The following is a 27879-nucleotide window of genomic DNA, read 5'->3' as shown; positions in this document are numbered from 1 at the left end:
ATTTTTAACTTTACAAAAAATTGATACAATGGTGCTATTTAACCACCATTTGTGAGTGTAGAGGGCTTTTGATTTTATATTAATATAGATAATTTCATTAAAGTATATAACAGGTAGAATAATTATTATATAAAAATATATAAATTGGATGTTAAAGTAATATTAATTGTGAAATCGAATATAATAGCGTCATTTGTAATGATTTGAGTAATAAAATAACATTAACGACGACGAAACTCGATTGTGAAAAGGAATCTTACTCAAACAACTTATCATTCTTCTAATTACCCAAACAAGAGTAGCTAGTCATTGTTCAAATTGAATTTCCAAAAGCATATCAAACAAAAAGTCAAAACAGATCCAAGCATTAAACTTCAATATTTGCAAGATTTATAGCTGTATTGTGATCCTAATAATTATTTATTAATTATTCTATTAATATATTTGAGTGCGTTTTCCAGGATGCTACGGCTTAATTTCCACAAATTATTATTATGTGAAATAAAATATAATCAGAATCCTGCAAGTCGTCTTTTCCTATTCCAACCTTCCATCTCTAATCAATCCAATGTCTCTAGAGAGTTCTAATCCACCATTACATTAACAGACGCAATCGTAGCCTTAATTGAGATTGCGAACACGGAGATACCTTGCTTTTTTCAATCCATCAATGGCGTCGTCGGATCTGGAAAAGAAGGCGAAGGAGGCGTTCATCGATGACCACTTTGAGCTAGCAGTTGACCTATACTCTCAAGCCATTGCCTTAAGCCCTAGCAACGCGGAGCTCTTTGCTGATCGTGCTCAGGCCAATATTAAGCTCCAAAACTTTACTGGTAAAGGAAAATTTCAATCTTGCTGACTCTATGTTTTTTCATGTACGGCGGTTTTGGAGAATTCCGTGAGTTTAAGAGAGTTGAGTTTTTGTTTGCGTTTGTTATTTTGCACATAAGCTGGATTTCTACCCTTTTTATTTTTTGAGGCAGTTGTGGCTTTGTCTGGTCTGCTTTTGGTATTAAAGCTAATTAGGAACTAAGAACATTTTGGTGCTGATTTGAATTGATTTGTTTTCAATTCTAGTTCCAGAAATCTAATATATGGATCTGGATCAATTTATAAATGTGAAATTCCTACATCAACTAGAAATCTTTCTAATGTTAAACGCCTTGGTGTTGTTTGCTGAGTTTATTATTCTTCTTTAAAGATATTTTTGGCAATTGCATTGCTCAAAAGAAGTAAATCTGCGTGTAAGTTTGTTATTTATTGGAGTTTACTATGTGTTTGGATCTGTGAGTTTTTGGCTATAAATATTTTTTATTGCAATTCCAAGGCTTTTAACTTCTTAATCACAAGTGCTGGTGTTATGGCTCCGATGAGGCGTGATTTCATTCGAGAGTTTTTTTTGTGCTTGTACAAGATTTTGGTTCTGGTATCCTGATGTTTCATGAAGCTAGTTTTGAGGTTGTTAATGACCTTTCATGTCTGATGACAGAGGCTGTTGCTGATGCAAATAAAGCAATTGAGTTGGACCCTTCAATGGCCAAGGCGTATCTGCGCAAAGGGCAAGTTCTTTAAATGATTTTGCTATTGAAGAACTTTTGTGGTGTTTTCAGTTCTGTCATTAGTTCACACATCACACTGAGCTCTTGTCTGCTAAAAAGAAGCATCTCCTGTTCGACGTACTTATCTAAAATCTATTTGCAATTATTGACGAATTTGGTGATTACAATATACCATTCTGAAGTTTCCAGAGAAGAGTTTATGCTTTCCTAGTCTTCTGCTGGGATAATGGGTTGGTTTAAAGTCAATTCAACTACAAATCACTAAATGCTACCCCACACTGACTTACAAAACTCTTGATTCTGTTCTTCCTCAATATATATTAATAGAACTTGAGAATTGTTGTGCTTGCTGTTGGACTATCATGACTCTTTGCTTATAAATGAGAAAAAAGGAGTTTAAATTAGATTGAGTGTGAATGTGGATTTTATTTTCTTAATACAGAATGGCCTGTTTCAAGCTCGAAGAATATCAGACTGCTAAGGTGGCCCTGGAAACTGGTGCTTCTCTAGCACCTGGAGATTCCAGGTTTACCAACTTGATCAAAGAATGTGATGAGCGCATAGCAGGTAATTTGATTTCCTCCCGTGTTTAGGATGTCTTTTCAATGTGATTTAAGTTAAAGTTTTATGATATTGTTCTTGTTTCATCCTATGATCTTAGATTTGCTTCAGATGGACTTAAACTAAAATTTCTCTTTTGCTAGCTTCTTGCTCAAAAAGGATCATTATTTTATTGGGGCGGTGTTCTTCAACTAGATTTTTATTTATTCTATGTAACTGAAGTACTGAACTTTAAGGTTATGTGTCAATTTGGGCTTGTTTCATAATAAAACATGTAGGTGTTGGTACAAGGTGTTTCTATCTTTGCTGGTTTAGGATGCTGAGTTTTGGTAAAGCGCCTGGACATTTCTTGTGAAATGAACCTTGATAGACTGTTTTGTAAGATTACCCAAATTGTTTTTTTAGTCATGGCTGTGTCCATTTGATTTAGGGTTATATACGATGAGTATAGAATAGGATACTGAGTATTGGCAGATCTCTAGGGGCACATCTTGTAAAGATGTCACATTGCATTGGTAGATTCTGTAGCTGGCCTGTTCCTCTTTGTAATTTTCACTCTACTTGTACGCCTCTGTTTCATAGCCATAAGTTATATTTTTACCTGTAATTCTTCTCATACATAACCCTATCTGCTTGTAATAAAGTTGATCGGGGTGAGTAGAAGTGTAGGCAACAAAGTCGGTTTTTCAGTGCATTTACCTGGGGTGCGGTTATTCATTTACTTATTTTTGCCTCTTTTAGAGGAAGCTGCTGAGCTGCCTAAGCAATCGGTTGATAAAGCTCGAACAAATGGGATAACTCAAAATAATATGCCGCCAGTTGTTGGCTTGTCTAGTCAAGGAACTAGTACAACACTGTCGTCTACAAGACCCAGATACAGGTAATAAGTGTTACACATTTGGTTTGGGCTATAACTTAAAAGCTCCAGTGCACAATAAAGATTTTCTCATCATAATTGGAAATACTTTATTCTCCTGATGGTTTGTCGTCCTTGAGTTCGGTGTGCCAGAGCCATTGTTCCAAGTTCAATTCCTTGGTTTATTGATATACACTGCAGGCATGAATTTTACCAGAAACCAGAGGAAGTGGTGGTAACAATATTTGCAAAGGGCATACCGGCAAATAGCGTTGTGGTTGACTTCGGTGAACAGATAGTAAGTGGCGCACGATCCTTTAGTACTGCTATCCTGTTTCTTCATTTTGATTTTTTCTTAAATGCTTTAGCCGTGATTGCCACTCCCTCTTATCCTTGATTTGGTGTCCAGCTTAGTGTTACCATCGAGTTGCCTGGTGAAGAAGCATATCATTTTCAACCTCGCTTATTTGGAAAGGTGATGTATAAAATGCAGCGCTTGGACTGAGATAGTTTCTTACATGATATTTTGTTTGTTAGGGTTGAATCATGGAATCCTGCTGGGGCTTTAGTTTGATAATTTCAAAACTTTCCCATTTTGGGGTGGTATCAATGAGTTTTTATTCACGTCTTTACATTGTATTATTGATTGGTAGAAGTTGGCATGAACCCTTTGATGATTCTTGCACCCCCATCTTTTGGCTCTTGACATCATACTAGAAGCAGCAACTGTATATGCCCCCCTTACTCATGTCTTTTATGTGCATGTTCTTTGACAAACAGATAATTCCTGAAAAATGTAGATATGACGTCATGTCAACAAAAATTGAAATCCGACTTGCAAAAGCAGACACTGTTCATTGGACATCCCTTGAATTTGTTAGGGACGTTGCAGTTCTACAGAAACCGAATGTATCATCAGGTAGATTTATTTCTGGAAATGTAAAGTCCCACAACCAGGTCATTTCTTCTTACCTATTCAGCTATTCTGCACAACTTCTATTTAAGCTTTACCTTCTGGTTCGACAGGAATTCAAAAACCTACTTATCCCTCCTCCAAACCAAAGAGAGTAGATTGGGATAAGTTGGAAGCAGAAGTAAAAAAGGAGGTGTGTGGGTTTGTATTAATATTTGCCATCTCTTCTCTCTTGAATACATCTGATGGTCGGACTTTTTAATAGCCTATTTAACTTACTGGCTCTAAACATATCAGGAGAAGGAAGAGAAACTAGATGGTGATGCAGCTTTGAACAAATTTTTCAGAGACATTTACCGAGATGCCGATGAAGATACAAGAAGAGCCATGAGCAAATCTTTTGTAAGAACATCCTTATCTTTCCCGAACATCTTCTTTTTTTGGATAATTTTTCAAAGGGGGTGTTCTTCGTGCACAATCAGCTATCCCTGAAACTAAAAAATGGAACTTGATAATATGCTTAAGTTGTTTGTAATCCAAGGCTGCTGCTAATGGCATTTTATATCTGGTGCTAATCAAAAGGTTGAGTCAAACGGGACAGTGCTATCAACAAATTGGAAGGAAGTGGGTTCAAAGAAGGTCGAAGGAAGCCCCCCTGACGGCATGGAGATGAAGAAATGGGAGTACTGAAGTCTTTGATCAATTTCGCAAGTTTTGTGACCTGAAATCACTTTTGATCTGAGTTGGATTTGTTGTGATTTAACTTGTTCATATTTATCTCTTTTGCCTAGTACAAACTATTGCGCAAAGTGTATTTCCTAGAGATGTAAGTTAAATCATTGTGTTTGCATGTTTTGTACACAGATTTCGGTATTTATACGGTGATCACCCTTGCTGAATACGTTATTATGATGCGAAAGTAGTTCACTAGTTGCTAGGTAATTTGTTCTCTCTCTCGTCGACATAAGATATCTTCGCATTTAACTGATTATGTTATTTGATGATACAATGGTTTTGTTTTTCTTAGAAATATTGAATTATTTCACATTATTGACTTGGAGGTTTACTGCTATGCCCTTCTTACTGAAATAGCATACTAACGTATAGGGAGAAAATGAATTCGTCTATCGTGGGTAGAGTAGGAAACTAAACCCACGTGAAACTTGGTCGAAAACAGTAGATTATGTCCCTCAACCCCAAACAGTAGCCACTATTTTGGAGTAGTACTCCAAGGGCATCCCTTCCCACAGCCCACGCAGCCAATTTTTTGCATAACCACCATTCCCTTTAGAAACCCATCCCCAAAGCACATTTACTGATAAGATCAACAATCTGAAATGAGGCCTTATAAAGATCCAAGCGATTTCGGGAGAGCGCTGCGCACCACACATTTGTTACGCATATCCGAGCGCCTGGGTACCACACATTTATTACGCATATTGATAAGGGCCCCTTTCCAGCTTTCCACAATAAACTAATAATTGGACTCGCAATACTAAAAATTTTAACAGTATTATAATTATTTTCGTTTTGATTAAATTTAATTATAATAAGAATATTTTCAAACCACGTACTTCTTTTACTGTTTTCATTTATGCCAATGACGATTGATTGTTTCCTCATGAGACGTGTCGTAATTAAGTTTTAGCCTTTGGTAATGCCTTGGATTTGGAGTGGTTAATTCTTTAGCTCATCGTAATCGGATGGTGATGGCGGCCCACCACTGACAGAGATGCTTTTTTGTACCATTAACAAATTATATTTATTTCACTTTACATTCCAGCACCCCAATAGTCAATCACTTTCCTTGCATTATCTGACTTGTCAAAGTATCATTTCAGATCTTGACAACTTCTTAATTCGAATTCGACTTTAATTTAAATTAATTATATAATAAATATAAAAAATCATTATATTTATATTTTTTTATCTATTATTTTTTTATATAAATTATTCATGTCTTTTATAAAATTATAGAAATCACCTCTTACCGTCTTTAAAACTCGAAAATGTTTCTATTGACTAAATCAATCTTTAAAATAATTTTTTTAAAATAGAAATGTCTTTAGGAGTATTTTTGGATATTAAAATAATATTTATAAAAATAAGTAATATGATTGTATGGCCGAAAATCTTTAGAAATTACCAATTTTTAATATAAATTTATTGTATTTGATTAACTTTTTTTATTGAATTTAAAGATATATATATATATATATATATATAACTAAGGTAAAGATTGTACTCACATGTCAATAATAATAAGGAACCGGGTAGAATTTTTGCTTCTTAAAAGAAAATAAAGAATCAATAAAAACAACGCTCCGAAAAATACCAATGACATACAAAATGTGAACAAACCTGAATTTTCCAATAAATCATTATACTTGCTTAAATTATTTCACTATAAACAGCAAACCTTGCAAGAAAACCCCGCAAGAACAGTTAGCCATGGAAACTATAGTTCTATATCCTTCCCCTGGAATGGGCCATCTGGTTTCCATGGTGGAGCTAGGTAAATTCATCCTTCACCACCACCCTTCCCTCTCCATCACTATTCTCACGGCGCCGCCCTCTTTCAACACCGGCTCCACCGCCACCTACATCCGCCACATCTCCGCCACCGTCCCTTCCATCACTTTCTACCACCTACCCCCCATCTCCCTCGACCTTGAGCCCTTTCCTTCTATGGAAGCAGTCATTTTCGAAGTCCTCAACCAGAGCAACCCCCATGTCCGCCGCGCACTGGAAACCATTTCCCTCTCAGCCACCGTCTCCGCCTTCGTCATCGACTTCTTTTGCACCTGTGCTTTGCCTATTTCCGCCGAACTCAATATCCCTACCTACTACTTCTTCACTTCCGGTGCTTGCATTCTCGCGTTTTTCCTCTATTTTCCCACAATTCACAACACTTGCACCAAAAGTTTCAGAGATATGAACGAGCTTTTGCATGTTCCGGGGATTCCCCCAATCCCATCTTCTGATATGATTAAGCCGTTGCTCGATCGAGACTCCACGGATTATGAAAACTTCCTAAATTTTGCCCAAAACATCCCAAATTCAGCGGGAATCATTGTGAACACATTTGAAAGCCTCGAAACGAGACCTCTTAATGCCATACGAGAAGGCAAATGCAACCCTGGTGGCCATACGCCGCCGGTTTTCTCCGTCGGACCACTCTTGGCTACCGAAGGTCGTCAGGGTGGCGGCAGCGGCATCAATGATTGTCTGAGTTGGCTGGACAAACAACCAAGTAAAAGCGTTGTCTACTTATGTTTCGGCAGTTTGGGTTTGTTCTCAGCTGCGCAGTTGAAGGAAATAGCAGTGGGGTTAGAAAGAAGTGGGCAGAGGTTTCTATGGGTTGTGCGGTCGCCTCCTTCCGATGACAAGAGTACACGGTATTTACCGCCACCGGAACCGGACTTGGACACTCTTCTCCCGGCCGGGTTCCTGGATCGGACGAAGGACCGCGGACTCGTCCTGAAGTCATGGGCCCCACAGGTGGCGGTGCTGAACCACGAATCAGTAGGCGGGTTCGTAACGCACTGCGGCTGGAACTCGGTGCTGGAAGGGGTGTGTGCCGCTGTGCCAATGGTGGCGTGGCCACTGTACGCGGAGCAGAAGATGAACAGGGTGGTGCTGGTGGAGGATATGAAGGTGGCCTTGAGGATGGAGGTGGCGGAGGACGAATTCGTAGAAGCGGAGGAGGTGGAGCGGAGGGTGAGAGAGCTGATGGAATCGGAGAAAGGGAGGGAAATACGGAAGGTGGTTGAAGAAATGAGCGTGGAGGGTAAGGGTGCAATGATGGAAGGAGGTTCCTCCATTGCAGCACTTGCGAAGCTGCTCCAGTCCTGGAAATGTGTTTAATTACTGTTCAGAATTTCTTTATTATGAATATTATTTCTCTTTTATTTTAGTTAATAAATTTTATGTTAAAAAAAATTATAACTACCCTCTCTCTATATATATTAAATGAAAAAGAGATAAAATAAAGTTTGATATAGAAATCAATGGAGTCCAAGTTAATTACTTGCCATAGTATGGGAGCAAGTCCCATAAATTAAATTTATTTTTAATTTAATCTTATTTATTATGATTTTATCATAGTGAATTTAATAAATTATAATTTTTTTAATTGTATATCCTCACGTGATTTTTTTATCCATAATTAATGAAAAAGTCACGAAGCCGTTAGTTCAATATGTGTTTTGTCTTTTTATTAGATGAAATTTAATTTAAATTTAAAACTAAAAACTATAGGTCGAGTGTACATGAGAAACACGTGGATTAATGTTATTATATATTTTTTATTATAAATAATATGTAAATGTTGAATATAAGTTGATGACATTGCATACGAGTGGTTTATATATAGCACAAAATCTTTTGCAATTATCTTTAGTTAGATATACTAGTTATATATGGCACATTCAATATATGTATACAAAAAAGTTAAAATAATTAAGTTTGTATTATTAAATTCTAAAAAATTATATTATTAAAATTGTATTAATTTAAAAAAAATAATTAAATATACAGATGTAATAATATATATTTTTTTGTACATTTTAAAAAAATACATACAATTAAGTATAATTTATTATATTTTTTATAATAGACACTATTACATTTGTATATTTAATTGTAATTTTTTAAATTAATGTAATTTTAATATTATAATATTTTAGACTTTAATATATTATTAAAAATTAATTTATAAAACATAAAAAAACCAAGTCGTGGTTTCTCAGTTTTTAACACGACTCATTAGATTAATATTATATTAGTTAAATAAATATATTAATTTATTTTTTATTAATAAAAAAATAATTAATCCGTGGAAAGTGATGAAAGGGGCGGGGGCGGGAAAATAGGAAAGCAGGGCAGAAGGCTGTTTGATTCTTCGGATGTTGGAATATTGTAAAGTGAGCTACACATCTTTTTTTTTTTTCTTTTCTTAAATAATTGTTTTTTATTATGTCAACCCCAATCAAATCATGTCTCTGTGACCAAATATTTGAGTTTAATTTTAAAATATTATTTTGTCATTTAATGTATTTTAAATTAATTCATGTGATAGGTGATTTTACTATATATTTTTAAGTACAATTTGATTCATGGGGCGTAAACTTTGAAAAATATAATCATCTTTAACTTAAAATATTTATAATTAATTAAGTATAAACATAATTTGATTTGCAAAGCATACCTACTACTTAGCCATCTCTTGGAAATGTTTTACAGCAAATATATGTTTCTGATTGCAATGAATATTTTTTAATTACTAATTAGTTTTTTAGATTATATAATATTATAATTTTTTATATTTAAAAATATATTAGATGTTTTAAGTAATTTTTAACTACTAATAAATTCAAATATTTCCATACACATACAAAAAAACGTGCATTATGTTTGGTTTTGTTTTTAACTTGTTTTTGGGTATTTTGTAGAGATAGAGAGAGAAAAACAAAGATAAATAAAAATAAGTTAGAGATAGTGTGTATGTTTGGATTTGTTTTTGGAGATAATATAAAATAAGTATGGTATGTTTGATGTTGGGTAGTGGGGAGACAAAAAGTACTGTTCATTGTCAAATCATGTCTCTTTTATATATATTTATATATATATATGTATAAAAATGTATATAATTTATTTAGTTGTGAATGGATTAAAATAAATATTATTTTCTAATTATATATGTATGGAAATGTAAAAAAATAAGTTATGTAGATACACTTTTATAAATAATTAAATGCACTCTAGTAATGGATTAACAGTATTTTTTGTTAGACGTTCTGTTCGAGGTGATAAATTTAAATATATTATTCAAATAATGTAATATATGAATTAACCGCATAGAATTTTTATATTATTTTGTATTTTTAAAATTTTTTTAATTATTCCAATGATGTAGAAAATATTACATACAAAATATTAAGTGGTTAAAATAAAATGTATTTGTATTTAAAAATCAAATACAAACCTCACCAAAGAAAATATTATACATCTAACATGTATATCAACCCTCTAATGCATCCTTCAATTTTTTATAATTTGAAGATCCACATAATCCAGTATTAACTAAATATAATTTATAACTACAGATTGCAATGGTTTGAAAAATATATTTTGGATTAATACGGCGTATTGTCCAATTAAACTATGACAATGAAACCCTTAAGTCATTGAATGATAAATAACGCACACAATCATGTTCCCGTTAACATTATAATTAATGTATGACAACAAGTGACTGGCTCACATGTTACTTCTCAAAACCTTCCTCATCCTTGTTCCAATGTTTCTTAATATATTGCTTCAGCAAAACTGCTGCTAACTTAATGCATGTTAATCTCACAAGCGAATCACTAAAAGGAATTGGACCAAAATCAAACACATAAAGTCCATTGAATGCAGAAAAAATAAATAAAATTTTGCTAAATACAGCATGAAGGATATATGCCGTAATCCAAATGGAAATTCACGGTTTGCAGCAACTCCAGCTAGAGCAACACCATAACCTTTCATGAATTAAGAAGAAAAAGACAAATTCAATTCCATAGCTAAGGTGTAATTTAGGAGGAAAAAGAAAACAAAAACAAGAATCGGCTAATCGGTTTCAATATAAGTAGTATAACTCAAGTCAGTTCTGAATGATAATGCAATCACATAGCTAAACACAATACTAAAAGATCAAAGCTGTACTTATAAAAAATTATGCAGATATCAATGAATCAACAATTGCATCGTAACATAGGTTGATCAGTAAGAAAAGTTTTCATCTTTATTTTAAAATGGCAATGTGGCACAAAATCGAAAAAACGAAATTAATTAATACAACCAACATCATAACCAAAAGAAAATCTTCAACCACATCACAAAAAAAATTCAGTACGAAATACATACTTTACCTATCAGACTTTAAATGTCCTACAAATTGCCCTACACGCATAAACTCAAGTTCAATTCCTCAAATTAAAGAGAAGAAGCATTCAATCGATCAAGTGACAAAATTCCATCCAAAAAAAAATTCACTTCTTAAAACAATTGCCTCAGTCACCTGGTGGAAGAGATGCTTGCTGGAGGGAAGTCTCCGCAAAGGTTCGAACTTAATGGTTGGGATCGAGTTAGGCGTTCAAGCAATTGATCAGCCATTGTTGATCTTGATCCATTCCCAGTATAATCATCCAGATAATACACCAAATTGTGTGTGTCCGTGTGCGGGAGGTGGGAGGAAAATGCGGGAGTTGATAAAAACTGAAATCCAATCGAATCAAAATACTCGCCATGTTGAGAGAGTCGAACAGTATAGAATTAAACCCTTGGGTCATGGAATTGTTTTAGATCTGAAGAAGAATTTGGGAAGAAGATGAACAGAGGTGAATGCAGTAGGCGATTTTTGCAAGATGAGGAAAGAGAAAATCTACATTGTAACTTTTGTCCCCCACTACTATTACAAAAATACCTAAAAATAAGATAAAAACAGGTAAAACACTCAAGGCCAAAAATTACATTGATTTTGGGCCATCTCTGAGATGGCCCAAAAACAAAGCCAAACATGGTGATTAAGTTAGAAATAGCAATAATTTTAATAATATCTGTCAGTCCCACAATTGCGTCGTTTGTCATTACTGTCTAGGTGTTCTTCTTTTCTGGACTACAGGTTTTATTAATTCTTAGCAATTATTAAATTCAAAACTTTACATACAAATAAAAGAATGTATAAGAACAATTACTAACTTATTGCAGGTCAAATAATTTTTTTTTATTATATCATCCTTATAACGGTGAAAATATACCTCCTCACATGCATTAACGCCGAAGATGTATGAGGGCAATTTGATCAATAAAAAGATTTATCTAACTTGCAATAAATCAGTAATAAGTTAATTAGGGGGAGATATATATAGATTTTTTTTAATTTTTTATTAATATAAGCAAATATGAATATTATTTCTCTTTTATTTTAGTTAATAAATTTTATGTTAAAAAAAATTATAACTACCCTCTCTCTATATATATTAAATGAAAAAGAGATAAAATAAAGTTTGATATAGAAATCAATGGAGTCCAAGTTAATTACTTGCCATAGTATGGGAGCAAGTCCCATAAATTAAATTTATTTTTAATTTAATCTTATTTATTATGATTTTATCATAGTGAATTTAATAAATTATAATTTTTTTAATTGTATATCCTCACGTGATTTTTTTATCCATAATTAATGAAAAAGTCACGAAGCCGTTAGTTCAATATGTGTTTTGTCTTTTGATCAGATGAAATTTAATTTAAATTTATAACTAAAAACTATAGGTCCAGTGTACATGAGAAACACGTGGATTAATGTTATTATATATTTTTTATTATAAATAATATGTAAATGTTGAATATAACTTGATGACATTGCATACGAGTGGCTTATATATACTCAAGAAATCTTTTACAATAATTTTTAATTAAATATACTAGTTGTATGTGGCACATTCAATATATATTGAATGTATTCAAAAAATTTAAAATAATTAAACATCGTTTATTAATTTTTATGTTATAAAAAAATAATAATATGAAAATGATATGATTGAAAAAATAATAACTTTGAAAGAAAATATTTAGAGTAGGAAAAAAATATATTATAAATAACTATTTACAAAAAATAGATTTGAAAACTTGTAGATAGTGAGGGAAAGTGGAAGTTAGTGGGTGCAAAAAAAGAAAAAAAAAAATAGCATACCAAATATAAGGGAGACACTAAAGAGGTGTTCTCCCTTATTATATAGTACTAGTTGGATGTGACACATTCGATGTATGCATACTGGTTAGAAAATCCTAATTGTGGTATATGTTGATTTTCTATGTTCAACGATTTTATCTTGTAGTACTTATCTTTTTTCTGCTTGTAAAGATATATAGTAATTGGATTTATTTTGTATATTAATGGCTAAATTTAGTATGAAGGTGGAGTTGCTTTTCGTAGTATTTGTTCTTCAGCTTCTTGAATTTGTATACAATTTCGATCAACCAAGCAAGCAAATAATAGATGTACTGTGAAAGATGGGGGGTATGTGGTGGAAAGGGACGGTGGCGGTGGCGGGCGGCACCGTGAAAATAGGAAAGCAGTGCAGAAGGCTGTTTGAGTCTTCCGATGTTGGAATATTGTAAAGTTAGCTACACATCTTTTTTTGTTTCTTAAATAATTGTTTTCTATTATATGAATTATTTTAAGGAGCGGTCTGCCCAACAAATCATGTCATGTGTGACCAAATATTTGACTTTAATTTTAAAATATTAATCCATGTGATAGGTGATTTTATTATATATGTATTATTTTTTTAAAATAAATTATTTTAGTTCTCCATTACAATTTGATTCCTGGGGCGTAAACTTTGAAAAAATAACTTAAAATATTTATCATTAAAAGCATTTTTAAAATAATAACTTGATTAATTAAATGTAAACATAATTGGATTTGTAAAGCGTACGTACTAAGTAGCCCTCTCTGCAGATCGACTTCAACCCCATCGCGTTATTTCCTTATAAGGACATTGCAATGAATATTTATTAATTACTAATTACTTTTTTATAATATTATAATTTTTTATTTAAAAATATATTAGATATTTTAAGTATCTTTTAACAACTAATCAAATATTTACATACGAATACAAGAAAATATAAGAACAAACATGTTAAGTTAGAAATAATTATAATTTTAATAATATCCATCACTTCCACAAATGCATCGTTTGTCGTTACTGTCTATGTGTTCTTCTTTTCTAGCCTACAGGTTTAATAAATTTTTAGCAATTATTAAATTTAGAACTTTATATACAAATAAAAGAATGTATAAGAACAATTACTAATTTATTGCAGGTCAAATAATTTTTTTCGACTATATGATCCTAATAATGGTGAAGATATACCTTCTCACATGCATTAACGCAGAAGACGTGTGAAGGCAATTTGATCAATAAAAAGATTTATCTAACTGCAATAAAAAAAATTTTCTTGAATTTTTATTAATATAAGCATATTTGGTAAAATTTGACTAACTGAATGACTTATTTGTTAGACGGAAGCAAATCTCAAGAGTAGCTAGATGTGATTTTTCAAACTACAAGGGGTTTACGTGTAACTACACAAAACCTCCAAAGAGGTAATTTAATTATCCTATGATTCTTTTTTGTTATGAAGCTAACAAAAGCAACTATCCAATGACAGTGAATTTGCCACAACTAACCCTCGAATCTTGCTCGACGAATGCTTATAAATTGATGTGTTATTTTGGCAACACAAACTATCACACTAACAGTCACACTCTTATCTCTCTCATTTTTTGAGGTATTCTCAGTGATGGGTATACACATGCAACTCCTGCAAAAGGACCGAATTAACCTTCATTAAGGGCATTATAGTTATTTAGCGATCAGGATCCGCGCCTTTTGTAATGGGTCGGGTCGCGGAGGACCCGACCCGGGTCGCGCAGACTAATTGAAAACCCGGACAATGCCAGCCATTCGATCAGAACGCGAGCCAATGGGATAAGGCCACGTGGCCCCGTACATGATGTCCAACTGTGCTCTATAAATAGACCCGAAACGCCATAAATGAGGTAACTGCTGTGCATTAATTGAGCTCGAACTCTTAGATCGAATACATTTCTCTCGATCAACCTAACTTGAGCATCGGAGGGTCATTGTCGGGGACGTGCCCGACGAGCTCACGGTTCGTGTTTTATTCTCAGGGAACCCAAAATCTGATCTAGGAAGAGTTGGACTATCTACGTGGGATCGTCTCAGGAGATCGCTAATTTCGACCCGAATCACTCATTCTTTACACTTCATATGATTTTGTTTACTTCAATATTATTTTAGACTATTATTCTTACTTTAATTCGAGTTTTTCATTTATTTCTTCCATAAGAATATTGTTCACTTAAGTATCGAAACGCTAATTTTTATTTTTCGGTATATATTAGTCTCTCAATTTTTGAATTTTTTAAAAAAAAATTCGACCATTGTGGTGGTGCTGAATTTCGATACGCAATTTCTTTTAAGAACATCCTAATTAATTTTCGATTTTGAAATTTGAGGTTAGAATTTGGGAGTTGCGTGAAAATGTTGTTGTAATTTGCGTGCAAAATTGTAAAGAAATGGGAGTGTTTCATATTGAGGTGGTAGCTATGAGGCTAAATATGACCCCTTCAGCCATGGAGAATGACAACACTCACCCACAAAGGATGTGATGGATCACCAATTCCGTGGGCTATAGATGAGGACATTCATGCTAAAGTGCGAAATTACATTTTTAATCTCATGGATAGAAATTCAATGCTTTTAATTTTTAATTTGTTTTATGAAAATTCTAAAACAATTTTAAAATTGAAAAAAATTCGACATATTTAACTTTATGCTCTACAATTTTTTTTAGATGGTCCAAAAAAATAAAAAAAAAACTGGTCATATTTAATTCCATACCTAAGTTTTTGTAGAAAAATAGACGATAAGAACACGTAAAATGTCCCTATCTATCAGTTGTGTGAGCAATCAAGCTAATAAACACCCATATTGCACATATTTTGTTTTGTACAAAAATTTATACATGAGACTAAATGTGTCGAGTTTTTTTAATTTTTGGAACTAATTTGAGAATCAGAAAGCATATGACTAAATGTATTAAGTTTTTTTTTTAAAAGATTTTTAGATTATTTTAAAAATTTTGCAGCAAAAGACTAATTAGTAACTTAATTTGATATGCTAAATTAATAAAATTTTTTACATGAATTTTTTTTTTGTGTATTTATTGTACACATTCATTACTTAACTTTGAATATGTAAAATATCGTAAAATTCAAACTATTTAACTTTTACTCATAATATTTTATTTTACTATAATTAAATGTATAACTTCTTTTTTTCAATTTAGAAAATTTTAATTAAACTAATTAAAATGCAAAATTATTAGAAAATAAAAATCTTTTAACCTATATATATAATATAAAGACAATATTATCCAAATATTTAGTTATTGGGGGGCGGGCTGACATTAAAAATAGTTCAAAACCACAATATTATTTCTATACTTTTTGAAAAGTTAGTTGTTATTATATCATAAATTTCAATTATCAATAATTATTATACGTCAATTATTTATGTTAAACATATAAAATTAATTAATAATTACTTTTACAATATGATTTGCACGTTATTGATTTGATAAGATGGAATTTAATTTAAATAATAAAAAAGAAAAAGTATACGTCCAATGTATATGAGAATCATGTAACATATACAGTTCAAATCTATAAACTAATATTATTTATATTTTTAGTATAAATGATATGTGAATATTAAATATAATTTGATAATATATATATTTTGGTAATATATCAATTTAATCAATATATTAATATAATAAATAATAATAATAAATTATATTATTTCAATTAATATATCAATCTGACAAAAGATAATAATAAATTATAAAAATTTAATTGTTTACATAAAATAAAATAAGTTATTCATATAAAGTGAAATAAATGCCACACCGTCCAATAGAATCCCAGTCATGACGTCCAATTTTATCATTATGTTTCAATTTTCATATTTGCCTCATCCATCCATCACTTCCTTTGTGTGGTGTAAAGTGTAAAGCTTAATGAATTATTACATCAAAATTGCATTATGTTATTGTTACAATCACATCGTGCATTATTGGGTGTGTGTATCTACCATATTTGGAGAGAGAGAAATCTTAGGCGATTCGAGCATATTGAGCGGAACCCCAATATTGTAGCTAGTTTAATTGTGGAGGATGTTAGACAGCGTATACTTGGCATTACCTTAGCTAGCTCTGTTAGTTTACATGCACTTTATAGATTGTGGCGTATCCCTTAGCCTGTCGAAGGAAACACTACTTGAATCATGATTGTTACTATATCTTTTTCTATTTATGAAAATTACATTTACCGAAAAAAAATATCATATTTAAGTATAACTAATTATCATGGTTAAAAATAAATAGTTATTGACTATAATCATGCAACGGTTGTTGGCCATAATATCTGCAAGGGTGGCTAAAATATTTGCCATGACTTACGGATCTTAGCCATGACAAATGACTTTTTTGGTGAAAAATCTATGTTTTTGCATTGATGTTATTTAATCATGGTCGATAAATTTTACTTATCATTATTTTTAATAGATAATTATTAAAATTACAGTCAATAATCATTTTTTTTTTTTTGTATCTGTACAATATAATAACATAGTTTAACAGGGCATGAGCGATGTGATCAAGGCCAATATAGAATTAAATTCATTAATAGTTGAAGGGGTACTCATAGGCATATTATAACAACAATTTCATGTAATTCTAACGAGAAATTTAATACTGAAAATTTAAATTTGATATGAATTTTGGTTGTAAAAAATTATGAAAACTCTACTTGATGAAAAAATAAAACAAAAGCAAATCCATAAAAAACATCAATTTTTTTAATGATCAAGATTCACTAAAAACATAATTTCTTTTAATGTTCAGACTAATGAAGAATTTGTGAAGGAGTTCATGTATGATTTTGTTCGTCTTTGTGAAAATTTGTGGGTCTTTCTACAAAAATATCTACGACTTGTAATATTATCACAATTATAGAACCTTTTTTTCGAATTTGAATTTGTCCAGGTTGTTCGACATGCTTTCTTATAGTAATAACACAGGACATATAATTAATTTTACCGGAACCGAATCACTTGTTGATACTACATTTTAGACTTGGAAACTCAGTTCTTGCATCTTTGGAAGAGGCAAAATGGTGGGATGCGCCCTAATTTTTTATTTTTCCCAACTGTTTTTTAGTTCAGTTATTTATTGTTGATGATGAGCCCAACAAAAAGCCCCATAAGTAGGGGTCTTTGCAGCCCCCATAACCCCAATTTGACGATGTTTGCTTTCGTCTAATAAATAAGTTTTTCGTTAGTTAAAATGAATTGAATATGTTGATATTAATAAAAAGAATTAAATAAAAAATTATATTTATCCTTAATTGATATTACTGACTTATTGTAAGTCAAATAATTGTTATTCAAGGAACCAACTAGGGCATGAATAAAATATCCGATAGCATCACACATCAATTGTAGATAAAGAGTTTGGGTTTCATCAAATAAACGAGTCACACTTTTAGTGAGATTCGTATCTTTAAAATTAAAATTAAAAATATCTATCGCATAATAGAACATCGATCACATCTCATGTTGCATCAATATCCAACTTATGAAAAGTCCCTTGCTTGTGGAATTGTTAAGAGGGCTTAGATCCTAATAAAAATAATATTTATGACAAGTATATTTTTACTATTTTGTGAGTAGTCAAATATCTTTACAACTAAAATCCGCCATAATATGATAAAACGCATGCATAAGACGTAGCTAATTAATTCATGAATTTGGCCGTAATTAACTTCCCCTTTTTATAATTACAGAAACATCCCTAAGGGCATTTTTGTTTTTGAAAAATTATTTTAAAGGTTGACCACTTGATCTAGTTAATAGGGGTATTTTTTAATTTTAAAGGCTGTCAATGATAGTTTCTATCATTTTTTCAAGAGGTAGGAATTGTTTGTATAAAAAGAGCATAAATACATAAATATAAATGTTAATTATCCCTAAATATGATATATTTATTGGTGTCGTGAATGTAGAAAATACCAATAACATACCAAACGTGAAGAAACCTGAATTTTCCAACAAATCGTTCTACTTGCTTAAATTATTTCAGTTCTCCCCCCTCTTCCCAATAAACAGCAAACCTTGCAAGAAAGCCCCGCAAGAACAGTTAGCCATGGAAACTATAGTTCTATATCCTTCCCCTGGAATGGGCCATCTGGTTTCCATGGTGGAGCTAGGTAAATTCATCCTTCACCACCACCCTTCCCTCTCCATCACTATTCTCACGGCGCCGCCCTCTTTCAACACCGGCTCCACCGCCACCTACATCCGCCACATCTCCGCCACCGTCCCTTCCATCACTTTCTACCACCTACCCCCCATCTCCCTCGACCTTGAGCCCTTTTCTTCTGTGGAAGCAGTCATTTTCGAAATCCTCAACCAGAGCAACCCCCATGTCTGCCGCGCACTGGAAACCATTTCCCTCTCAGCCACCGTCTCCGCCTTCGTCATCGACTTCTTTTGCACCTGTGCTTTGCCTATTTCCGCCGAACTCAATATCCCTACCTACTACTTCTTCACTTCCGGTGCTTGCATTCTCGCGTTTTTCCTCTATTTTCCCACAATTCACAACACTTGCACCAAAAGTTTCAGAGATATGAACGAGCTTTTGCATGTTCCCGGGATTCCCCCAATCCCATCTTCTGATATGATTAAGCCGATGCTCGATCGAGACTCCACGGATTATGAAAGCTTGCTAAATTATGCCCAAAACATACCAAATTCAGCGGGAATCATTGTGAACACATTCGAAAGCCTCGAAACGAAACCTCTTAATGCCATACGAGAAGGCAAATGCAACCCTGGTGGCCATACGCCGCCGGTTTTCTCCGTCGGACCACTCTACCGAAGGTCAGGTCGTCAGGGTGGCGGCAGCGGCATCAATGATTGTCTGAGTTGGCTGGACAAACAACCAAGTAAAAGCGTTGTCTACTTATGTTTCGGCAGTTTGGGTTTGTTCTCAGCTGCGCAGTTGAAGGAAATAGCAGTGGGGTTAGAAAGAAGTGGGCAGAGGTTTCTATGGGTTGTGCGGTCGCCTCCGTCCGATGACAAGAGTAAACGGTATTTACCGCCACCGGAGCCGGACTTGGACACTCTTCTCCCGGCCGGGTTCCTGGATCGGACGAAGGACCGCGGACTCGTCCTGAAGTCATGGGCCCCACAGGTGGCGGTGCTGAACCACGAAGCAGTAGGCGGGTTCGTAACGCACTGCGGCTGGAACTCGGTGCTGGAAGCGGTGTGCGCCGCCGTGCCGATGGTGGCGTGGCCACTGTATGCGGAGCAGCAGATGAACAGGTTGGTGCTGGTGGAGGATATGAAGGTGGCCTTGAGGATGGAGGTGGCGGAGGACGATTTCGTAGCGGCGGAGGAGGTGGAGCGGAGGGTGAGAGAGCTGATGGAATCAGAGAAAGGGAGGGAAATACGGAAGGTGGTTGAAGAAATGAGCGTGGAGGGTAAGGGTGCAATGATGGAAGGAGGTTCCTCCATTGCAGCACTTGCGAAACTGCTCCAGTCCTGGAAATGTGTTTAATTACTGTTCAGATTTTCTTTATCATAAATATTATTTCTCTTTTATTTTAATTAATAAATTTATATATACTAAATATATCGAATTTATTTTATGTTCAAATAAATTATAACCACCCTCTCTCTATATATATTAAATGAATAAGAGATAAAATAAAGTTTGATATATAAAATAAAGAATTTGTGAAGGAGTTCATGTATGATTTTGTTCGTCTTTGTGAAAATTTATGGATCTTTCTACAAAGATATCCACGACTTGCAATATTATCACAATTATAAAACCTTTTTTTCGAATTTGAATTTGTCCACGAGATTGTTCGACATGTATGACATGCTCTCGTTCATTAAAATTAACTGAATTTGTTGATATTATCAAAAAAAATTGAATCATTGATTGACTTATTACTGACTTATTGCAAGTCAAATAATTGTTATTCAAAAAATGCTCCAAACCAACCAAGGCTCAAATAAAACGTCCGGTAGCATCACACATCAATTGCAAATAAATAATTTGAGTGTCTTATAAGTACTCCTAAGGCCTCATTTTCCAGACGAGTCACACTTTTAGTTAGACTCGTAAATATAAAGTTAAAGTGAAAAATATCTCTAGTCTCAATAAGACACCGATCACATCTAATGCTGCATCAATATCCAACCCCTGGAAAGTCCTTGCTTGTGGAAATGTTAAGGGGGTTTGGATCCTAACATAAAAATTATTTATGACAAGTATATTTTACTATTTTGTGAGTAGTCAAATATCTTTAAAACTAAAATTCGCCATAATTTGATAAAAACGTATGCATAAAACGTAGCTAATTAATTCATGAATTTGGCCGTAATTAACTTTCCCCTTTTTCACACTACATTCCAGTGCTTGCTTCTTCCATGCTTTTTCTAAACTTAGGGTAAAATTAATCTTCTTTTTTTTTTTCAAATTAATTTCAACATTATCCCTATTTTTTTAAGTGACTTCAAATTAATTCATTCAGGCCATGTAGCTGCCTAGCCCAGTTGTTATATACCCTGCTACGGGTAAAATACGTTTTTAGTCCCAAAAATAAAGGTAAAATTTATTTTGGTACCACAATTATAACATGTGCCGTTTTTAGTCCCATAAAACTAATAACCACGTATTTTTAGTCTAAAAAGTCAATGTATTAAGATTTTGGAACTAAAAAGGTATTGTTGGGACTAAAAAGACGTGATTTTAACTAAAAGCATCATCTACTATAATTGTTGTGATATCAAAAAAAATTCTGAGTTTATTTTATGGGAGTAAAAAAATTAATATTTTACCGTGGCTCTTATTATTCACACACTCTGTTCACTAAATTATTATCTAAATCAACCTATGAATTTGGAATTAAAATTATTTGAATTTAATGTTAGTTTGATTAATTAATAATTTAAGTATTAAGATATTAATAGTATTGGTTTTTATTTTTAGTTGGAATATTGCTGGAGAAATTCTTTTGTGTTGGCTATTAATATGAATGACGTAAATATATGTCTTATATTTTCTGTGACATTTATAAATATGTTTAAAGATAATGATATAAGCAAATAAAATAAAATCTGTAATTAATAAAAAAATTCATTGATGTCATAAATATAGTAACTTCAAAAATAACAAACATAATAAATATATGGACAATTTATTTTTTTGGAAATACTTAACTCAATATGTGCTGAAAGATTTTAAATAAAACAATCATACAATATATGGAAATTAAAATAAAATAATCACACCATATAAGTTCAAGTAAATACTTTACGTATAAAAAATTATTTCAAACTAAAACAGCATCAATCGCGACGGGCTACCAGTGACATCAACGTCACCGGTTCCATTCACAAATCAAATTTAATTTACTTCTCTTTCTATGAAAAATTATTACCTAAGTCTGTTCAAATCCAACTAATTAAATAATAATTATGATATTTGGATTTTGCCCTAATCATGGCTAAGAAAATGCTTTGGCTAAGTTTTTTAAAAATATCTTATAAGTTTTAAGAAAAAAAAAACTTAGCCAAACACCCTCTTAATTACACCATGTCCATTATGTTTATAAGATGTTTTAGGAGCTTATAAGATGTTGAATCTTGTTTTAAAAATAGACTCTTAAACTGTTCGAATAAATAAGATGTGAAAACATCTTATAAGATATATGATGTTTGTCATAATAAGGTCTTTAATTGATAAAATGACTAAACGGACATGATGTCGTTAGAATAAAAAAAGTTGTTAATTCTAGTGGAATATTAATATAGATATATAATTGATATTTTTTTTATTAATGCAATAATTATTTCTAGTCGTATAATTTATAATGTTTTGAATTTATATTTTTCAGTAAATATAATATCATAACCAATCTTATTTTTATTTAACCTTTCATAATTTATTATGAAATAATAAAGTATTTTCTCTTTGTTGAATATTAAAAAACTTAAATAACAAAAGAAGTTTTTAAATCCTAAAGTGTGTGTGAGAGAGAGAGAGAGAGACGAGTGTGAGTGAATGAAGATATTTTTGTTTTATAACATATTAATTTTATAAAAAAAGGTTAGAAAAATTAATTTTTTTCTCAAAGAGCTTATATATATGATCAACAACATCTTATTTTGAAATTTTACAAACACTTTAAAAATAAATTAGTCAAACAAATATTTAAAACTTTTAATCTCTCAAATATCTTATAAAATATTTTGAGGAGATTATAAATTTAGGCAAAGATGTGTAGTTTGTAGCTGCTTAAATTCGTTCACTTTTATCTCTTCATTATAAAACACAAAGGTTGCAAGAAATACTGCAGGGCAGAAAACAGCCGGGGTCGGGTGAAAGTTGCATGGAAACTGTAGTTCTATATCCATCCCCAGGAATGGGGCATCTGATTGCCCTAGTGGAGCTAGGAAAACTCATCCTCCACCACCACCCTTCCTTCTCCCTCCACATCCTCATCGTCCTACCATCTTACTACACCGGCTCGACCGCCGCAAACTATAGTTCTATATCCTTCCCCTGGAATGGGCCATCTGGTTTCCATGGTGGAGCTAGGTAAATTCATCCTTCACCACCACCCTTCCCTCTCCATCACTATTCTCACGGCGCCGCCCTCTTTCAACACCGGCTCCACCGCCACCTACATCCGCCACATCTCCGCCACCGTCCCTTCCATCACCTTCCACTACTTGCCCCCCATCTCCCTCGAACTCGACTCCTTTCCCTCCACCGCATCAGTCACTTTTGAAGTTCTCCACCGGAGCAACCCCCACGTCCGTCGTATCCTGGAGAGCATTTCCCTCTCAGCCACCATCTCCGCCATCGTCATAGACATGTTCTGCACATGTGCTCTGCCAATCGCCGCCGAACTCAATATCCCTACTTACTACTTCATGCCTTCCGGTGCTTGCGATCTCGCGCTTTTACTACACTTTCCCACACTTCACAACGCCACCACTAAAAGTTTCAGAGATATGAACACGATTTTGCATGTACCCGGGATTCCCCCACTCCCATCTTCTGATTTGTCTGACCCGATGCTTTATCGAAACTCCATGGATTATGAAAGCTTGCTAAATTTTGCCCAAAACATACCAAATTCAGCGGGAATCATTGTGAACACATTCGAAAGCCTCGAAACGAAACCTCTTAATGCCATACGAGAAGGCAAATGCAACCCTGGTGGCCATACGCCGCCGGTTTTCCCCGTCGGACCACTCTTTGCCAGCGAAGATCGTCATGATTGTCTGAATTGGCTAGACAAACAACCAAGTAAAAGCGTTGTCTTCTTATGTTTCGGCAGTTTGGGTTTGTTCTCGGCAGCGCAGTTGAAGGAAATAGCAGTGGGGCTAGAAAGAAGTGGGCAGAGGTTTCTATGGGTTGTGCGGTCGCCTCCGTCCGATGACAAGAGTAAACGGTATTTACCGCCACCGGAGCCGGACTTGGACACTCTTCTCCCGGCCGGGTTCCTGGATCGGACGAAGGACCGCGGACTCGTCCTCAAGTCATGGGCCCCACAGGTGGCGGTGCTGAACCACGAATCAGTCGGCGGGTTCGTAACGCACTGCGGCTGGAACTCGGTGATGGAAGCGGTGTGGGCTGCCGTGCCAATGGTGACGTGGCCGCTGTACGCGGAACAGAAGATGAACAGGGTGGTGCTGGTGAAGGAGCTGAAGGTGGCCTTGAGGATGGAGGTGGCGGACGACGATTTCGTTGCAGCGGAGGAGGTGGAGCGACGGCTGAGAGAGTTGATGGAATCAGAGAAAGGGAGGGAAATACGGAAGGTGGTTGAAGAAAAGAGCGTGGAGGCGAGAGCTGCAATGAGGGAAGGAGGTTCCTCCATTGCTGCAATTGGAAAGCTGGTGGAGTTGTGGAAACGTGCTTAATCTAATTTTTTTATTTAAATGACACTTGATCCAATAAAATCAAATTAATATATAATAAGTGTAATATATTATTTATGATTGATTATTTTTTATAAATTATAAATTAATTACACTATAAGTATATCATATTTACTATACAATTAGTTCAAGTTCTAATAAACCTGGCTTGAGTATTCCAACTTTGAAAACTTTTTATAATCAATATGATTGCTCTTTAACTTTATTAAATAATGTATAAAAATTATTATTTATTTATTCGAAGAGATAATTATGTTTAGTGTGTATATGATATACTTGAAATTAATATAATCTAATCCGAATCTATGAATTAATGTTATTTACATATTTATTATATCATAATAAAAATGTAATTAGGTGAAAGTTAAAACATAAGAAACGAAATTAAAATATTGTGATGGGATTAATTGATTTTAGGAAAATATATGATGGTCCCAATTAAGGACGAGTCATTGTAGGAACATGTCACACAAAACTATGACAAACTCTGAATTGTTCTGATAATTAACGTATAAATTCTGAGTGTCGTTTGACTTGTAGTTAAGCATGTATGTTGGGTAGGATTCACTACTGGATTCACCATTTATGTAGAGACTTGGATATTCATACATTTTTGTGATAGTGCCCCGTTTACAAAATGTTGTGGCGGGGCAGGGACGACCCAGTATTGGGCTTCAATGTGCCCAAATTTGTTATCTTGGCTTGCTTTTCTGAAATGGCCTTCAAATGTCCATTATATCCCCGTGTTCCTTTATACAATTTGCAATCTTACAAATCTGTTACATTTCCCATTTGTTGTTACGTCGTCTTCTTATTCCTTGTACTTTTGCTCATCAATTCTGATGTAGGTCGCTCAAAATCAGAATATTCGGATCGGGATCGCTAGATCGTTGTACACACTTTGGGGAGGGGTCCGATAGGGGGTGACGTGGCGCGCCATCATTGGAGCCACGTGTAATGCATACAGAGGGTACCGTACCGATATAAATACCCGCATTTATGATATTTCAGGCATGCTTTCTGGACCTATTTTTACCGCCAGTTCATATTCTAATTTGATCCCATTACCTATTTTCGACCTTACCCTTTCTAACTTAGGCATCGGAGGGCCATCGCCGAGGGCTTCTCGGCTAGTCTGACGTTTGCTGTGTTCTCAGAATCCACTCCAGGTAACTTAAAAGAGGGATTCAGCGATCACGACCCAGCCACACGATCTAGCGACCCCGATCCGGATATCCTGATTTTGAGCGACCTACATCAAATTCATACGCTTGCTCTGCTGCTTCGCTTTTTCTTGCTCAAACTTGTTTTCTTTTTCCTAGTTATCTATTTCCCACCCAATTTCTTGATTCTTTCTTCTGTAAGGTTTTCATTCCATATCTCAATAGCTCCTTTGAAACAACTTCATATAACCTAAATAAGGTAATCCCAATAGTAACGGACAAGACTTTTTGACGGGAAAGACTTACTATGGAAGGACTTAGTGGTAACTAGATATTTTAAATTATATTGGATAATATGTTTTTTCTTATTGGTGCACAGAAAAGTAAAAATACTTTTACTTAGGAGCTTATAAACGCCAAATTTGGTCGAACAATTCTCGGCCTCTATACTACTAATCCCCTAATTCCTCTCGTTTTCTCTCCTTGTTTCGTTATCTATTCTCTACCACGAGTGTATATATTAAGATATAACTGTGTTAACGCACCAGTATCATAATTCACTTTCAAAACCCATACACGACTTTAATTATTTGCCAAGACAACTAGACATCTGGATCGATTAGGTAAAGCAATTAAGTTGAACTAGAAATGAGAAGATTGAAATTTAAGTTGGAAGTTGCAGTAAGGAAGCATGGAGTGATAGAAAAGGGGCGGCCATAATTGCACCGCGTTGGTTCACAGATTTGATTTCAACTTTAAAATAATTTTTGTCTTTTCAATCAATTTCAAGTTAGTCCCTCCAACAATTAATTTTCCATATTATCACTATCAAACTTTTTTTCTTTTTACAATAAATTATTTTAGTTCTTCACTTTTCCTTTTTTTTTTTTATTGCAATTTGGTCCCTCATACATTAGCTTAGAAAACAATAATCATTTTAATTGAATAAATGTTTATTCAAATGTTTGTGTATATTTACATCTATTTTTTTTTTAGAAATTACTTATTGTTTTACAAATATATGTTAATTGGATATACCCATTCCTTCAATATTTTAGCTGACATATTTATTTTTTTTAATTTATGCTCTAATTTTAAATGTTTTTATATTTTAATATTTTTGCTCTATTTTTTTTGTTCAAACTATTTTCTCCAACTTATTCATTTAATTTTTTTATTTGAAAAATTCAATTAGTTCATTAAATTCACAATAGTTATATTAATATATCATTCCACAAGTTATTATTTGCGGGACAACAATAAATTATTTTAATTAAAATGATTATATTTTTCTAAGTTTAAAAATAAAAGGGCCAAATTATAATTAAAAAAATAAAAAGTTAATGCATGATTTTATGTAAAAAAAAAAAAAAGAATTTCATAAGGGTAATATAGAAAGACCACTCATTCGAGGTACTAATTAAAAAAATATAGACTATTTTAAAATTAAAATAAAAATCAGAGATTATATGAATTTTACCCCAACTTTTACTATTAGCAACTTTTTCTGAAAATCACTTGAATTCATCACTTTTAAAAAATACAAGTTTTTGCAAACATTGCTGAAAATAGAAATTGTATTATAATTTAATATTTATAATTTTATTAATAAGAGACAGAAGTTGGTAGAGTTGAGAACAATATATAATTTTTAATTTAAATCAACTTAATGTAATCAATTCAAAAATAAAAATATTATTTTTAATTTATTTTCAATAATAAGTTGATAAATCTTTATTTTCAGTACATCCTAATTTGGGGTTTAGCTTTTCACATGGGATTAATTTAATTAATGTATTAAAAATTACTATAAAATATTTAGTTACTTTAATTAGTTTAAAGTGGAAAGTTAGCTGAGGCACGACTCACGAGCCGAGGGCGCCCTGCCTTGAATAGAAAGGTAGTATACTATAGATACAAGGACAAAAGGAAGCCAGCCAGCCATTCCCATTCAACAGAAAATCAGACATCACCATCCTCTACAAAATCACTCTCTTGCTTTTTCAGAATCAGGAGATTATGGAAGACACCGTTGTCCTCTACACTTCGGCAGAGCACTTGAATTCCATGTTAGTGCTGGCCAAATTCATTAGCAAACATTATCCCTCCATCCCCCTCCTAATCCTTTGCTCCGCCCCCGAGTCCGCCGCGGCTTCCGTCGCCA

At 33.4% G+C, this 27879-nt stretch overlaps 5 protein-coding genes and 1 long non-coding RNA gene across 7 annotated transcripts in view; 5 read left to right on the top strand and 1 right to left on the bottom strand.

Annotated features, from left to right (window-relative positions):
- Positions 501-4831, top strand: LOC105160420 (protein SGT1 homolog). Its single transcript, XM_011077787.2, has 10 exons — positions 501-833; positions 1490-1559; positions 2002-2126; positions 2862-3000; positions 3178-3274; positions 3386-3451; positions 3757-3895; positions 4003-4082; positions 4187-4291; positions 4472-4831. The coding sequence occupies exons 1-10, from the start codon at positions 671-673 to the stop codon at positions 4577-4579; spliced, it is 1092 nt and encodes a 363-aa protein (XP_011076089.1). The 5' UTR covers positions 501-670; the 3' UTR covers positions 4580-4831.
- LOC105160418 (UDP-glycosyltransferase 88B1-like) lies at positions 6246-7815 on the top strand. Its single transcript, XM_020693331.1, has one exon. The coding sequence runs from the start codon at positions 6341-6343 to the stop codon at positions 7754-7756; it is 1416 nt and encodes a 471-aa protein (XP_020548990.1). The 5' UTR covers positions 6246-6340; the 3' UTR covers positions 7757-7815.
- LOC110011871 lies at positions 10107-11326 on the bottom strand. Its single transcript, XR_002286929.1, has 2 exons — positions 10953-11326; positions 10107-10413 (listed from the first exon to the last, which is right to left on the bottom strand). It is a non-coding gene; the product is annotated as an uncharacterized LOC110011871 (long non-coding RNA).
- On the top strand, positions 18588-20208 carry LOC110011870 (UDP-glycosyltransferase 88B1-like). The gene has a single exon (XM_020693330.1). The coding sequence runs from the start codon at positions 18734-18736 to the stop codon at positions 20147-20149; it is 1416 nt and encodes a 471-aa protein (XP_020548989.1). The 5' UTR covers positions 18588-18733; the 3' UTR covers positions 20150-20208.
- Positions 22870-24589, top strand: LOC105160419 (UDP-glycosyltransferase 88B1-like). Of its 2 annotated transcripts, XM_020693332.1 has the most exons (2): positions 22870-23142; positions 23288-24589. In XM_020693332.1, the coding sequence occupies exons 1-2, from the start codon at positions 22995-22997 to the stop codon at positions 24532-24534; spliced, it is 1395 nt and encodes a 464-aa protein (XP_020548991.1). In that variant the 5' UTR covers positions 22870-22994; the 3' UTR covers positions 24535-24589. The 2 variants fall into 2 exon arrangements, with proteins under 2 accessions (XP_020548991.1, XP_020548992.1); XM_020693333.1 differs by lacking the exon at positions 22870-23142 and having other exon boundaries at positions 23149-24589.
- The window catches only part of LOC105160417 (baicalein 7-O-glucuronosyltransferase-like), a 1328-nt gene continuing 1183 nt past the window's right edge, over positions 27735-27879 (top strand). Inside the window, 1 exon segment of the mRNA NM_001319687.1 lies at positions 27735-27879. This exon segment is cut by the window's right edge and continues 6 nt beyond it. Within this exon segment, the coding sequence (NP_001306616.1) occupies positions 27735-27879 (145 nt within the window).

Source organism: Sesamum indicum, linkage group LG4, assembly GCF_000512975.1.
Source record: "Sesamum indicum cultivar Zhongzhi No. 13 linkage group LG4, S_indicum_v1.0, whole genome shotgun sequence".
Lineage (NCBI taxonomy): Eukaryota > Viridiplantae > Streptophyta > Magnoliopsida > Lamiales > Pedaliaceae > Sesamum > Sesamum indicum.
This window is presented reverse-complemented; position numbering and strand designations above follow the sequence as displayed.